We start from the raw sequence: 12,462 nt of genomic DNA on the forward strand, positions 1-12,462 counted from the left end.
TATTTATTATGTATCCAATATTCTGTCTGTGTGTATGTCTGCAGGCCAGAAGAGGGCACCAGAACTCATTACAGATGGTTGTGAGCCACCATGTGGTTGCTGGGAATTGAACTCAGGACCTTTGGAAGAGCAGGCAATGCTCTTAACCACTGAGCTATCTCTCCAGCCCCTCTATTTGGTGGTAGTTACATGTAGACACAACTCAAATTTGTGTTTGTTTGTTTAAATAGTCAACTACATAGGATAGTCATCATGATCTTTGTTAATATACATGTGGTCTTCATTTCACCAAAGACTAACTTAAATTTTACATTGGGAACGATACCATGCGTTTACCATTTTCACTCTTCTAATCTGAACAGCCTCATTCCACTCGAAATTTCTTTCATCTTTTTTTATCTGACCACTCAAAATTCTAAATAACTTGTATTTGTGATTATTTTGGTGTTACTGTTTTAAAATGTGGTACCTAGAAATAAAGATACATGGCCAGCAAGAAGACTCAGTTGGTAAAGGCATTTTCTACTAGTACTGACAACTTGAGTTCTGATCCCCAGAACCCAGAAGCAGAAGGAGAAAACCAGCTTCCCAAAGAGTGGTCTTCTTGCCTCCATTCCACTTGGTGTGCTTGCACCAGCACTGCTTCTGACACAACACATATGGGTGCAGTGCATGTATTCGTGATGTGTGTGTGTGTGTGTGTGTGTGTGTGTGTGTAAAATTTGAGAAACATCCAGAAGAGGTAGACTTTTTGATGGACTCTGTAGAAATAAATAGGAGTTATTAAAATCAGTAGTGTATTATGTTATGCCCAGAACTGCGAAGCTCCCCCCAAACCAACAAGGAGATCCAGTCCCTTATGTCAAAGCAAAGAGCCTTTACTCTACAGAAGTTTGCAAACTTGGACTCTCCATGTGTCCAATGTATTGGAATGATCTGAGAGCCCCAAGCTCAGTTAGAGTTGGGCTTTTATAATAGTAAAAGTCGGGGTAAGGGATTTCTAAGTTTCAGGACCCCAGATTGACTAACGTTTGTCTAGGGGTATCCTGGTGAATGTGTGCTGGCAGGTAAACCTATCTACAAGAGTTGGAATGTTAGCAATTACCTTTGAATGGTCTGTTCCTGGGTGGTGCCTGGGTAATCTCAGTTTGTGGTCCTTCCTGCAACCAGATATTGCCTAAGGGTAAACTACGGAGACTCAGGCCTCCATTTTAAGCTTACCATGGTTGGGTCCTACATATTATATCCAGAGGGTACAGAAAACAGAAGCATCTAGCAAATTATTTCAAAAAAAATTTTTGTTTGTTTTTTGTTTTGTTTTGTTTTGTTTTGGTTGTTTTTGTTTTTCGAGACAGGGTTTCTCTGTAGCTTTTGGAGCCTGTCCTGGAACTCGCTCTTGTAGACCAGGCTGGCTACAAACTCACAGAGAACCGCCAGCCTCTGCCTCCCAAGTGTTGGGATTAAAGGCGTGCGCCACCACCGCCCGGCCCTTAAAAGAATTTTTAAATATAATTGTAAACAAAGACTAAAGTGTTAGGAATGTGTTAAATATTACAAGAATAAGTTACAGAAAGGCAGAAGGTTCAGAAACTCGGTTCCAACTATTATTGGCGGTTTCTATGCTATAGCTGTAGAATTTGGTCCTGAACTGCTAATTAGATCAGAATATAGCCAATAAAAAGCACTGAAGCACAAATATTGAGACTGTCAAAATGAAACCCAGATGTTTTCGGCCTTTGTATAGTCCTTTTGATTGTCTTTACCACACACACACACACACACACACACACACACACACACACAAAACAAACAAAAACTCAACTAAGCAAACAAAATAACCTATGGCTGGAAACAGCCAATTAATAATTAAATCTTTTTTTAATGGAAACTGGAATGTAAATTAATCAAAATACTTTTGTGCATCTTCTCTGGTTCTATTTGGTTTGAACCAGGTGAATGTTAATACATTATTTTTGAGCCGAATATCTCTTCTGACTCAAGAAAAAAGTTTTGTCAAAACAGGAAGACTGGTATGTAACCAAATAAACCACGCTTCCTGGCCTCCCACTTGCCCTTAAGCAAGATGGCAGGATCCTCTTGCACATGCGTACTGCAGCCCGTCGCGGGCTTCTTCCGTCGCTTGTATTGCGTTGGGGACAGGGATTGCTAGGCTACGGGCGGAGGGGCGGGACAGGAAGTCTCCGTGTTTTGAGGCACCGGCGGCTTCTTTCTGGAGTCTTTCGCGTCCCTGGCTGTCTCTGCGGCTTCTGCTCTCCGTGCTGGCCATGGGGGAGGCAGAGAAGTTCCACTACATCTACAGCTGTGACCTGGACATCAACGTGCAGCTGAAGATGTGAGAGCCCCGGGGGAGTGAGGGCGGTGAGGGGCGGGCAGCAGCTCGGGAGAGGGGCTGGTCCTAGGAGGAAATCTGCAGTAACCGGCGTAACCCCAGAGGGGCCCGGAGCAGTTTGCTTTTTCAGCTTTAGAGGGAGTACTGCAATCTATTTTTACGCAGGAAGAAATCAAACCGTAGGAAACAACTCTCCTCACCTAAGAAAGAGGGAGAAGATTTTTCCTTTAGAGCAGGGCTGAAAGGTGGAATGGGGCATTCGGAAGTCTTGAAGATGGGATAACTGAGAGTGTGGGTGCAGTTCTAACTACACGCGAGTTGACAGAGACAGAGATCGAACCTTTGGACAGTTTGCATTTTTAAAGGCAGAGACGTTGAAAGGGAGTCGAGTCTTTAAATAAAATCTTGACGCAGCAGTTTTAAAATACAGGTCAAAGAGCGTGACACCTTGAAGTGAGAACCCTGCTGGGAAACAAGAGTCCCCAGAGAAGTTCAGCACAGTAGAAACATTTGGATAAGTAGGGAAGCTCAGCTTTCCGGGCAAGAGCAGTTTTGCTGTGTAGCTTATATCTTGTCAGATCTTTGCCCTGTGCCATTTCTTGAGGACAGGTAGAGACATGTGAGATCTGTGCCTGGTGAGAGCCTTCTTGAGGGTGAAGACTGCAGATTCCTGCGTGGAGAGAACAAATCGAACATGCTGTTCTCTACCTCTTTCGTTCGTATCTCCTACGCGTCAATTATTAGGCTTATTGGAGACGTCTGTCTAAGAGATAGAGCGGCCATGTCAGTTTCTCTTACTATGGGAAGACGATTGGCTTTGGACTCTGCTCTGGCTCTTTTCTCAGCTATTAACTTTTCCATCTTGGGTAATGAGTATGATCTCTGAGTTTCTACTTCTTCATTTATAAAACGAGAATGTGATTTTAAAGGCACACATCAGTTTCCTAGTGAGGTGACTAATGTAATAATGATATTCAAGACATGCTTCTGCTTCCTTAACAGTGTGTGTCCATGTGTAGCGTATCCACTATGGCTTACAACACCGAGTTTTTTTTATAGTATGAAGTGGTGAAATAGTATGAGGACATAGTATGGAAAAGAGAATAAAAATAATACCCAGGTAAAACTAAGTTTGAAGACAGATTCTCGCTACGTGTCTGACTGACCTAGACCACACTATGTAGATCTGCCTGCCTCTGCCTCCTGAGTGCTGGAATTAAAAGTACACACTAGCATATGTGGGCTTAACAGTTTCTTGCAATAGAGCCTTGTGCATCTTTTCTTATCTTTCTAGTATCTATGCCTATACATTAAATGTTTGCTTAAAGGGTGGGGTAAATAAGTTGTCAATTTGAAATCAGTAAAGTTTTGTTTTGCTTGTTTGGTTTTTGAGACAGGGTTTCTCTGTGTAGTCCTGGCTGTCCCTGAACTCCCTTTGTAGTCCAGGCTGGCCTTGATCTCAGAGATATCCCTTTCTGCCCCCAGGTGCTAGAATCAGTGAAATTAATATAAGGCCTGGGTCAAGAGTAGGTGACAGGGTTTAAAATGAAGCCCGAAGAATCGAAATTTTTTTCATGAAGTTAGAATACGCCTAGCAATGTTAGGATTTTCAGAGTTCTTTACCATTTATAAAAGTGATGTTACATTAGAAATAGGAAGTTGTCATTAGATGGTTTATAGTTATTTTAGCAGACATACACTTCTTATCTTTTTATATGCCCCTGCATACTTTAAATCTGCACATCTGCAACAATCTGTTTGTGCTTCCAGAGGAAGTTTGGAAGGGAAGAGAGAGCAGAAGAGTTACAAAGCTGTCCTCGAAGATCCGATGCTAAAGTTCTCTGGGCTCTACCAAGAGACGTGCTCCGACCTGTATGTGACTTGTCAAGTTTTTGCTGAAGGGAAGCCTCTGGCCTTACCAGTCAGAACATCCTACAAGGCATTTAGTACAAGATGGAAGTAAGTTGTTCTCTTTGCTGTTGCTCTTCTTTTCCTTTGCCATGTGAAAGATTGTATACTGTTCTTCTGTAGCCTTAATAATGTTCTAAGTAGAGGCAGTTTAGCAGGGATTACCAAGGAGTTTCTTAACTGTATACCTGTGAAACTATTAATATTAGTTAGACTGTTGAGCATGTACTACACATGTAAAGATTGTTGTGTTGATGTGTAGCTACTTCATGGTTGTATTTATATGTTGACATTTTGGAAAGTAAGCATTTTACTATTTTCCAACATGAACCAGAACACAGCCATGACTGGACTCTGTGTTGTTCCGTGGCCTTTGATGCAAATGCTTTAGATAGTTTGAAATGACTCACCTGTTGTTTAGATCTTTAAAAGTAGATTTATAGTAGATTTATAGGTAAGATTTATAGTCTTTTTTGTTTTCCAAATTAAACTCTAGTTTACTCATGTATTTACATGTTTTATTAGCAATACATTGTTGGCATGGAGGGCCAGTATATGATAACACAAAACTCTATTTTTCCGAATAGTATTGTGGATCTTTAATCTCCTGATGCTTATTATCTCATAGACTTTGCGGGGGCATTTCTAGTGTTCAGTCAGTTTTATTCTGCAGTCATGTGGAATGACAGATGCATAGGTAGGTAGTTGGTACTTTTTAAAAATGTGTGTGTAAAGGGTTTTGCCTGTATGTGTGTATTTATACCATGAAAAGGGTGTTCAGTCCCCTGGAGCTGGAGTTACAGATCACTGTGAGCTACCACATGGGTACTGGGAACTGAACCCAGATCATCTGAAAGCCACAATGAGTATTCTTGACTACAGAGTTGTCTCTCCAGCCCCAAGTGTGTGCCCATGGTAGTTATCTATGCTCAGAATGTCACGGAACACACGGCATGACCACATGCACAGTCACATGGCTCTGTTGCTGTACCGGAACCTGGGAAAGGCTTTCAGAGAGAGGAAGGCTTGAACATTGCTGGTCAGACTACATCCAAATCAAATATTTCAGTAGTGTAAATTCTCCAGTGTTCAAATATGTATAAATATTTATATCCACACAACACAGACATATTTAATAAATTTTATTCTGGAAAATTTCAACTATATAAAAATATAGAAAATAATATGCCCAGGCAAGGTGATGCATATCTTTAATCCCAGCACTCAGGAGGCTCTAGCAGATAGATCTCTAGCAGATGGATCTCTGTGAATTTGAGGCTAGTCTGACTCAAAAAACAAGACACAAGAACAGAAACATTATTATAATACCATAGTACCATCATTACATCTAAAACAATGGACCAGAATTCTGCAATTTAAAATATATTTAAATGTAGAATGTCATCTTTGGTTAATACTACTTTTTTCCTTTTTCTTTTGTTATGGAAAAATTTTGTTCTCTATTCCTCACACTGCCCAAAAGAACTTAGAACAAAACTAACTTTCCCTCCTCTCATTTGCTAATGCTTTCATTCATTGTTTTGTTATTATATGTTTGCAAGGTTGTAAAATTAAAAAAAATCATAGATCAGTAAAAGATCTAAAACAACTGTAGAAAATAGATTGAGAAAATATTTGGCGTATGTAATAAGAGAGTTGACATTTACAAAAATAGACTGAAATTGGGGAAAAACAGATTTTATGAAGTCTGCTATTAGTATTTGAAAGGTGAATTTTTTGCACAACCCACCAAAACGGAAACGGCTGATTAAAAATTCAGCAAGAGGATTTGGGTTCAACCTGAAGACTGGAAAAGCAAACCAGCTCTTATCTTGACTTTAATCTGAAATGGTGATCTTTAGGAATCTTAGAATGAGACTGTGTCTGAGGGCTGTCTCCTCCTGTTTTAAAATCCTCTCTTGGACTGGGATTAAAGGCGTGTACCACTGCCGCCCAGCTTTCTGTTAGATTTTTTTGGGGGGGGTGGGGTGGGTATCACTTTATTGTGTGGGCTGGACTCAAACAAACTCGGTAATCTCTCTAGACTGGCCTTGAACTAACAGTCCTGCCTCGTGCTAAAATCTGAGACAGTAGGCGTCTGTCACAGTGCTCAGCTTGAGTGTCCTGATTAAATGTCTTGATGTACTTACTTACTTTTGATATGCTATATTCAAAATTCCTGTGTTTATATTTGAACAGGCAAAATTGAGGTGATTTCAATTATTCACATTATTTTTTTAAGCGTATAAACCTAATCTTTTTGGAGCTTTCTCCTCTGAGTGAACCATTTTTTTTTTTTTTTTTTTTTTTGGTTTTTCGAGACAGGGTTTCTCTGTAGCTTTGAAGCCTATCCTGGAACTAGCTCTTGTAGACCAGGCTGGTCTCGAACTCACAGAGATCCGCCTGCCTCTGCCTCCCGAGTGCTGGGATTAAAGGCGTGCGCCACCACCGCCCGGCTGAGTGAACCATTTTTTATGGGCTAATTTGAAAGCAAGATACATATTTATTCTGTTGACTTTGTTTCCGTAGTTGGAACGAATGGCTGAAACTCCCTGTGAAATACCCTGACTTGCCCAGGAATGCCCAGGTGGCCTTGACTATATGGGATGTGTATGGACCAGGAAAAGCTGTGCCAGTGGGAGGAACAACCGTGTCACTCTTTGGAAAATATGGGTAAGCCTCCTGCCCCCTAGTCCACAAAGGGCTGTTCTTTTCTTTCCTAGACAACTTTGTTTACGCAGTCTGGTTTCCTCTGTGAAAACCAGTTAGGTTTTCCGAGAGAGGGTCTGAAAGGCATTTCCTACAGGGTGCGCTGTATTCGTTATTCTTCTCACTGCTTTATCTGGGACACAGTTCCCGACAGAAGCAACCCGAGGGTTCCCAAGTTCAAGGGCTCAGTGCATCATGGGTGGGGAAGGAGTGGCTGCAGGAGTGTGAGGCAGCTGGTCCCATTGCATCTGCTGTCAGAAACAAAGAGATGAAAGCTGAGGATCAGTTTACTTTCCCTCTGGCCATGTAGTCTGGGATGGCAGCTCGTAGAATGTTGCTGCCTACATTGGGGTGGGTCACCTGAATTAACCCAATCTAGACACAGCCTCACAGGCATGCCCCCAGATTTGTCTCTTAGGAGGTTCTATACCCTACATATTTGTCAATCAGAAGTAACCATCCCAGCAGCTAAATGAATCAAGACAAAATTTGTACTGCTCTACTGTTAAGTGAATGCGAGGATCATTTCTATTAGACTAAAGTCACTGTGAGTGAGAGCTTCGGGTCCAGCTCTGGAAACTGAAGATTTCGTGCCTTTCAGTGAAAAGTCCTAGGGACTTTGACTGTCTGGCTGTTGCCATATGCCTTAGTTTTGGTCCTTCTTAAAGTTTAAAAATAAATGTTAATTTAGACACCAATCAATAACAATTATCTTAAAAGGTTTCTTGACAATTTTCTGTAAATTACTTTAATGCTGTCTTTTATCCATTTTTAAAATATAGTGGTTCACACATCCTTTTTTGGTGATGTTGTTGAGACAGGTGCCACCCATCCAGAGGAAGTGGAGCATGTGCCTGAAAGGCAAATTAAATCGTAAAGTTCTCCATAAAGCTAGTGGTAATAACTGGGAGTTCAATTGGTTCGCTTGCCATGAGCTAAGATTACCTCTTAGGAAACCTGTTCATGCTGTTTGTCCATGCCCGGTGCCACAGCTGTGCGAGTTTTGAGCTTTACTGCTTTGGGCCATAGTTCTCTCGGATGTTTCTTTGGCAATAAAATGTCTTCAGTGGCCTCTTCCTCCAAAGGACCCTAGTATGCACTTAGTAGAGTGGCCCTTGAAGCTTCCAATGGAAGGTGGCACAGTGACTGCCAACTGGTGCTCTGCCAACATCTGTTTTGTCTGTGCGAGTCAGCGAGGGAGAACTTCTTAGTGAATGCTAATAAATAATTAAAGACTGATCTTGTGCAGTAGTTCCACCAAAACCAACTACCTATAACTTGAGCATCTAACTTCAGAGACTTCTAAGTAGCTTCAGAGCAGATTGGTTATTACTTGGATTGGTAGAAGCACAGGCAAACTGTAGGCGATGTGCAGGTGTGTGTGAATTCTGCGGTTCCAGCAGTGGCTGCTACAGTGGCATGGCCCTGCCAGCTCGAGCCACATGACAGCTGGTACTGGGCCTCCAGTGGAGCTGAAGAAGGGCCTGCTGTGCTGGTCCCATTGCGTTCGTTTGGCTTGATTTCCCAAGTGGATGTAAGGCTGTGTGCATCCTCTGCCTCACCACCAGGAGGTTGGGGGTGGGAACAGTGTAATTTTAGACAAGTTTCCATTAGTGTCCAAAGAGAGTGGTGTGATCTCTTCATTACCAGCATTTAGCACTCCCCTTGCCAACACCCCATTTTAAACTCTTTTCTAGATCTGTCCCAAGGTGCCTAAATCATTTAGTAAACCAGCTTTCTTCCTGAAAAATGTGGCTTTTTGTTTCTAGTTAAATTCAGCCAGAGTATTTGCTGAGGAGTGGAGCAGTAGAGAGCAGGAAGGGCTGCCCTGTGCTTTCTGAAGGTGTATGTGAGGGCTCCCCTTCCCCCTTTTACTAGTGCTTTAGATACTTCACTGCAGCCAGTTCCTCAGGGCCTGCTTCAAGGTTGTGCTGCGTTTTGTTTCCTTTCGGACAAGTTCTCATTAGATTGGTCTGTGTTACTCTAGAATCTGTGATCCCCCTGCTTCGGCTATCTGATCTGTTTGAGATGAAAAGAGAAAGAAATTTAACGGTATAAGAGGCTGTGTTTATGTGTTTTTGTAATAACAAGAAAATCTGTAACACGACATTTTTATTAATGAGGAGATATATACCAAGGAATGAACATTATTTATTTATGGTCACAGCCATGCAAGCCATAGATGGCACAGTTGTTATCAAACCCAGGCAGGCTTACAGAAAAAATATGTCATTTAGTTTCATTTCCATCCTGTAAATGTGATGTTGTTCTATTGGCTGGAAAGTTGGTGTCTGCTCTTCTAAGATGTCTGCTGAGGTGCTTGTTGAGTGCTGTCCTCCAAGCGTGGCTGACACCATTTTCCTCATAGCAACTGCAAATACTTCCAGAGAGGGATCCCTGTTGATTGGCCATGTTGACTTGCCACTTCGTAGGAGGAGGGTGTAGAGAGAGTCATGGGACCCTCACCTGGGATTCACACTGTCCTCTCATGCATCTTCCAGCCATTTATTTGTATGCATTTCTGTCCTGACTGTGTGGCCTCACTGTATCAGGGGTCTTATATAGACTGTGGAAGGCTGACTGAAGCGGCCTGCATTGGTGTGACCATGGGGAGGTCTGTTCTGGGGTGTGACAGGCCTGTGCCTAGCTGCCTTATGGTCACTTAAGTTCCTGTAAGTAACTGCTCACTTATGCTCTGGATTTTACCTTGGTTTGCCACTGGAGCCATATAAGAAAGGTGCACTTTTGCTCGAGTCTGCTCAGGAATGAGTTCCCTCCACACGGGTAACATATGCATTGGATTTCGGTCATTTCTATATACGTCTCCCATTTCTGATTATCTAAGGGAGAAAGAGTAGCTTGAGGAGAGATTTGTGGTTTTTAGTAGCTTAGCTCAGTGCTGCACAAACCATGGGGGCCTTGAGCCGGACAAGCTTGACTCACATTTCTTTATGATGAGCTGCCTCGGTTTACTTCTACTCTGAACTCTTTTTCCCTACAGCATGTTTCGCCAAGGAATGCATGACTTGAAGGTGTGGCCTAACGTGGAGGCAGATGGCTCTGAACCCACAAGAACTCCTGGCAGAACGAGTAGCACGCTCTCTGAAGATCAGATGAGCCGCCTCGCTAAGGTACATGGGCTTCTGAGACGAGGCGAACTCTGACTGGTGTGGATTCGTGTGCCTTTTTATTGTGAATCCTGTCAGTTGTCATCTTGGTTTAAAGTAAATGTTAGTAACAGTTTTGAAGTATGAACCTTCACTCTTGAAAGGCGTATGCTCCATATCCTTGTGTGAATCCTCCTTGCTGTGTGATGTGAGGACATTTTCACCTCTAAAAGCTCTGAGTACTCAGCAGTCACCCCTTCTTCCATCCTCCCTGTACTTCCTCATGGCTGCTGGTCCACTTTCTGTCTGTGGACATCTGCAAGCGTGAAATCGCGTGCTGTATGGCCGTTTATCTAGACGGGCATGGGATTTGGAAGTGCAGGTCTCCCGTATCTTCTTCATCATGTCTTTTCTGCATTGCTGTTTGAGGTGAAAAGAGTGGCAGAGCTCCCTACTAAATGTGCTTCCTGGAATAGTCTTCAGCCCCTTTCTTTCTCCAGATGAGTAAAGATGCATTTCAGCTGCTCCTTTCCAGGTCCCCCATGTTCTTCCTGGGGGTGTAGGACAGTTCACAAGCCTCTCTATGGTCTGTCCTTTTCATTAAGAGTTTATCAGCAGCGAACTTGGATTTGGTTACTTTCTGTGATTTACACATAGATATTTTATTAGAATCATTGCATATGTACTCTGTGGGCTACTAAAATTTGAAAGATTCGTTTTTTAAGGGTCACAAGAACAGATTCCGTCTGGCTACCACAGGACACTGGGACTGTGAAGTGAAGACTACCCATTAAGTAGCCCGTGAAAACATGGGATTAGGTAATTACTAAGCAAGCATTATCAACTCTGACCTACAATAATGATTAACTATGGAGTGAAATTCTAACTACAATATGATTAACTATCTAAGTCTGTTTTTTAAACAGTCCTTTTATAATAATTTTAATGGAATAAATCTCTCTAATGATTTAGACTGTTTTATAAATCTGTCTAGTTTGCCTTTGAGGAAAAATGTATATGAGAAAAAGAAATCTTGTATAGTGCTCAGGTTAGGTCTCAATTTTTTGGTTTTTTCTTTTTTTTTTCTTTTTTTTTTTTTTTTTGGTTTTTCGAGACAGGGTTTCTCTGCAGCTTTTTTAGAGCCTGTCCTGGAACTAGCTCTTGTAGACCAGGCTGGCCTCGAACTCACAGAGATCCGCCTGCCTCTGCCTCCCGAGTGCTGGGATTAAAGGCGTGCGCCACCACCGCCCGGCTAATTTTTTGGTTTTTTAAGACAGGATTTCTCTGTAGCTTTGGAGCCTATCCTGGCACTAGCTCTGTAGACCAACCTGGCCTCCAACTCACAGAGATCCACCTGCCCCTGTGTCACAAGTGCTGGGTTTAAAGGCGTGCATCACCACTGCCAGGCTCCTTCCTTCCTTCCTTCCTTCCTTCCTTCCTTCCTTCCTTCCTTCCTTCCTTTATTTTTTTAAAATAATTTGGATATCCTAGACTTTTAACAGGGAATAGAAAAAAAAAGTATATATTAAAATATGCAGCACCCTACATATTGCTCATTTTCCTCTTTTCCATCTTTAAACTTTTATAGTTAATGCTTGCTTCTGTTTCAACTGATTTGTGAACATAGTAAGAGATCAGACTGCAGGGCTGTCTGTTGACTTTCCCAGTCTGGCTCAGCTTGGTAATGATGGGCCATTGTGTACACTGTTCCTTCATCCCTATTTTTCAGCTTGTCATACTGTACGAGTTTTGATAGGAGGCATGTCCTCCAGGGGCTTTGACTGTGACCCCTGGGCTCCGGTGTCTGATTTATATTGAGCCTGTGTCTTTGGACGTGAAAGGTTAGTGCAGAAGCTCGCTTCCCCACTCCCTCATTTAGCAGCTCTGCATGATGCCTTTGTCGTGTGCTTTCCTTTCTGACAGCTTGATTAAGAGGAGGCAAAGAAAGTACAAGCAGATGAAAAACGTTTTGTGGTCTGTGTGGGGATATTGGGGAGGGTGGGGAACTCTGCACGCCAGCAGTGAAGAGGGGAACCGTGGACTTCACAGAGCCACATCTGGTCACTGGGTCGGGGTCTGGATCTCAGGCTTACTGCAGCAGGAGCCAGGGGACAACAGAAACAGGACAAACAAGCTACCCTGCTGTATGTTGACTACATGGGGTTGCAGGTTATGGGGGGCGTACTCTTTTTCTTAGGTGCTGTCTGTAATTAACTGTAGGACTGCACTGCACATGCTGTTCCCATCATTAACATGGTAATTTGTAAAAACTGAATGGAAGGCACTGCCTTCAATCCAGCTGCTCAATTATAATCTAAATCATTAAGAGAAAATACAATAGAAGAATGATAGCTCAAAGTGTGAACTGTCTAACAAGCGAAAAGACTT

At 42.4% G+C, this 12,462-nt stretch overlaps 1 protein-coding gene across 1 annotated transcript in view; it reads left to right on the forward strand.

Annotated features, from left to right (window-relative positions):
* The first annotated feature begins 2,192 nt into the window (after window positions 1-2,192).
* Pik3c3 (phosphatidylinositol 3-kinase catalytic subunit type 3) overlaps window positions 2,193-12,462 on the forward strand; it is a 74,224-nt gene continuing 63,954 nt past the window's right edge. The window contains exons 1-4 of the mRNA XM_038331808.1: window positions 2,193-2,353; window positions 4,121-4,309; window positions 6,788-6,931; window positions 9,969-10,098. Of these exons, the coding sequence (XP_038187736.1) occupies window positions 2,286-2,353; window positions 4,121-4,309; window positions 6,788-6,931; window positions 9,969-10,098 (531 nt within the window). The 5' untranslated portion in view covers window positions 2,193-2,285. The remainder of the gene's footprint in view (window positions 2,354-4,120; window positions 4,310-6,787; window positions 6,932-9,968; window positions 10,099-12,462) is intronic.

This window comes from Arvicola amphibius, chromosome 5 (genome assembly GCF_903992535.2).
Source record: "Arvicola amphibius chromosome 5, mArvAmp1.2, whole genome shotgun sequence".
Lineage (NCBI taxonomy): Eukaryota > Metazoa > Chordata > Mammalia > Rodentia > Cricetidae > Arvicola > Arvicola amphibius.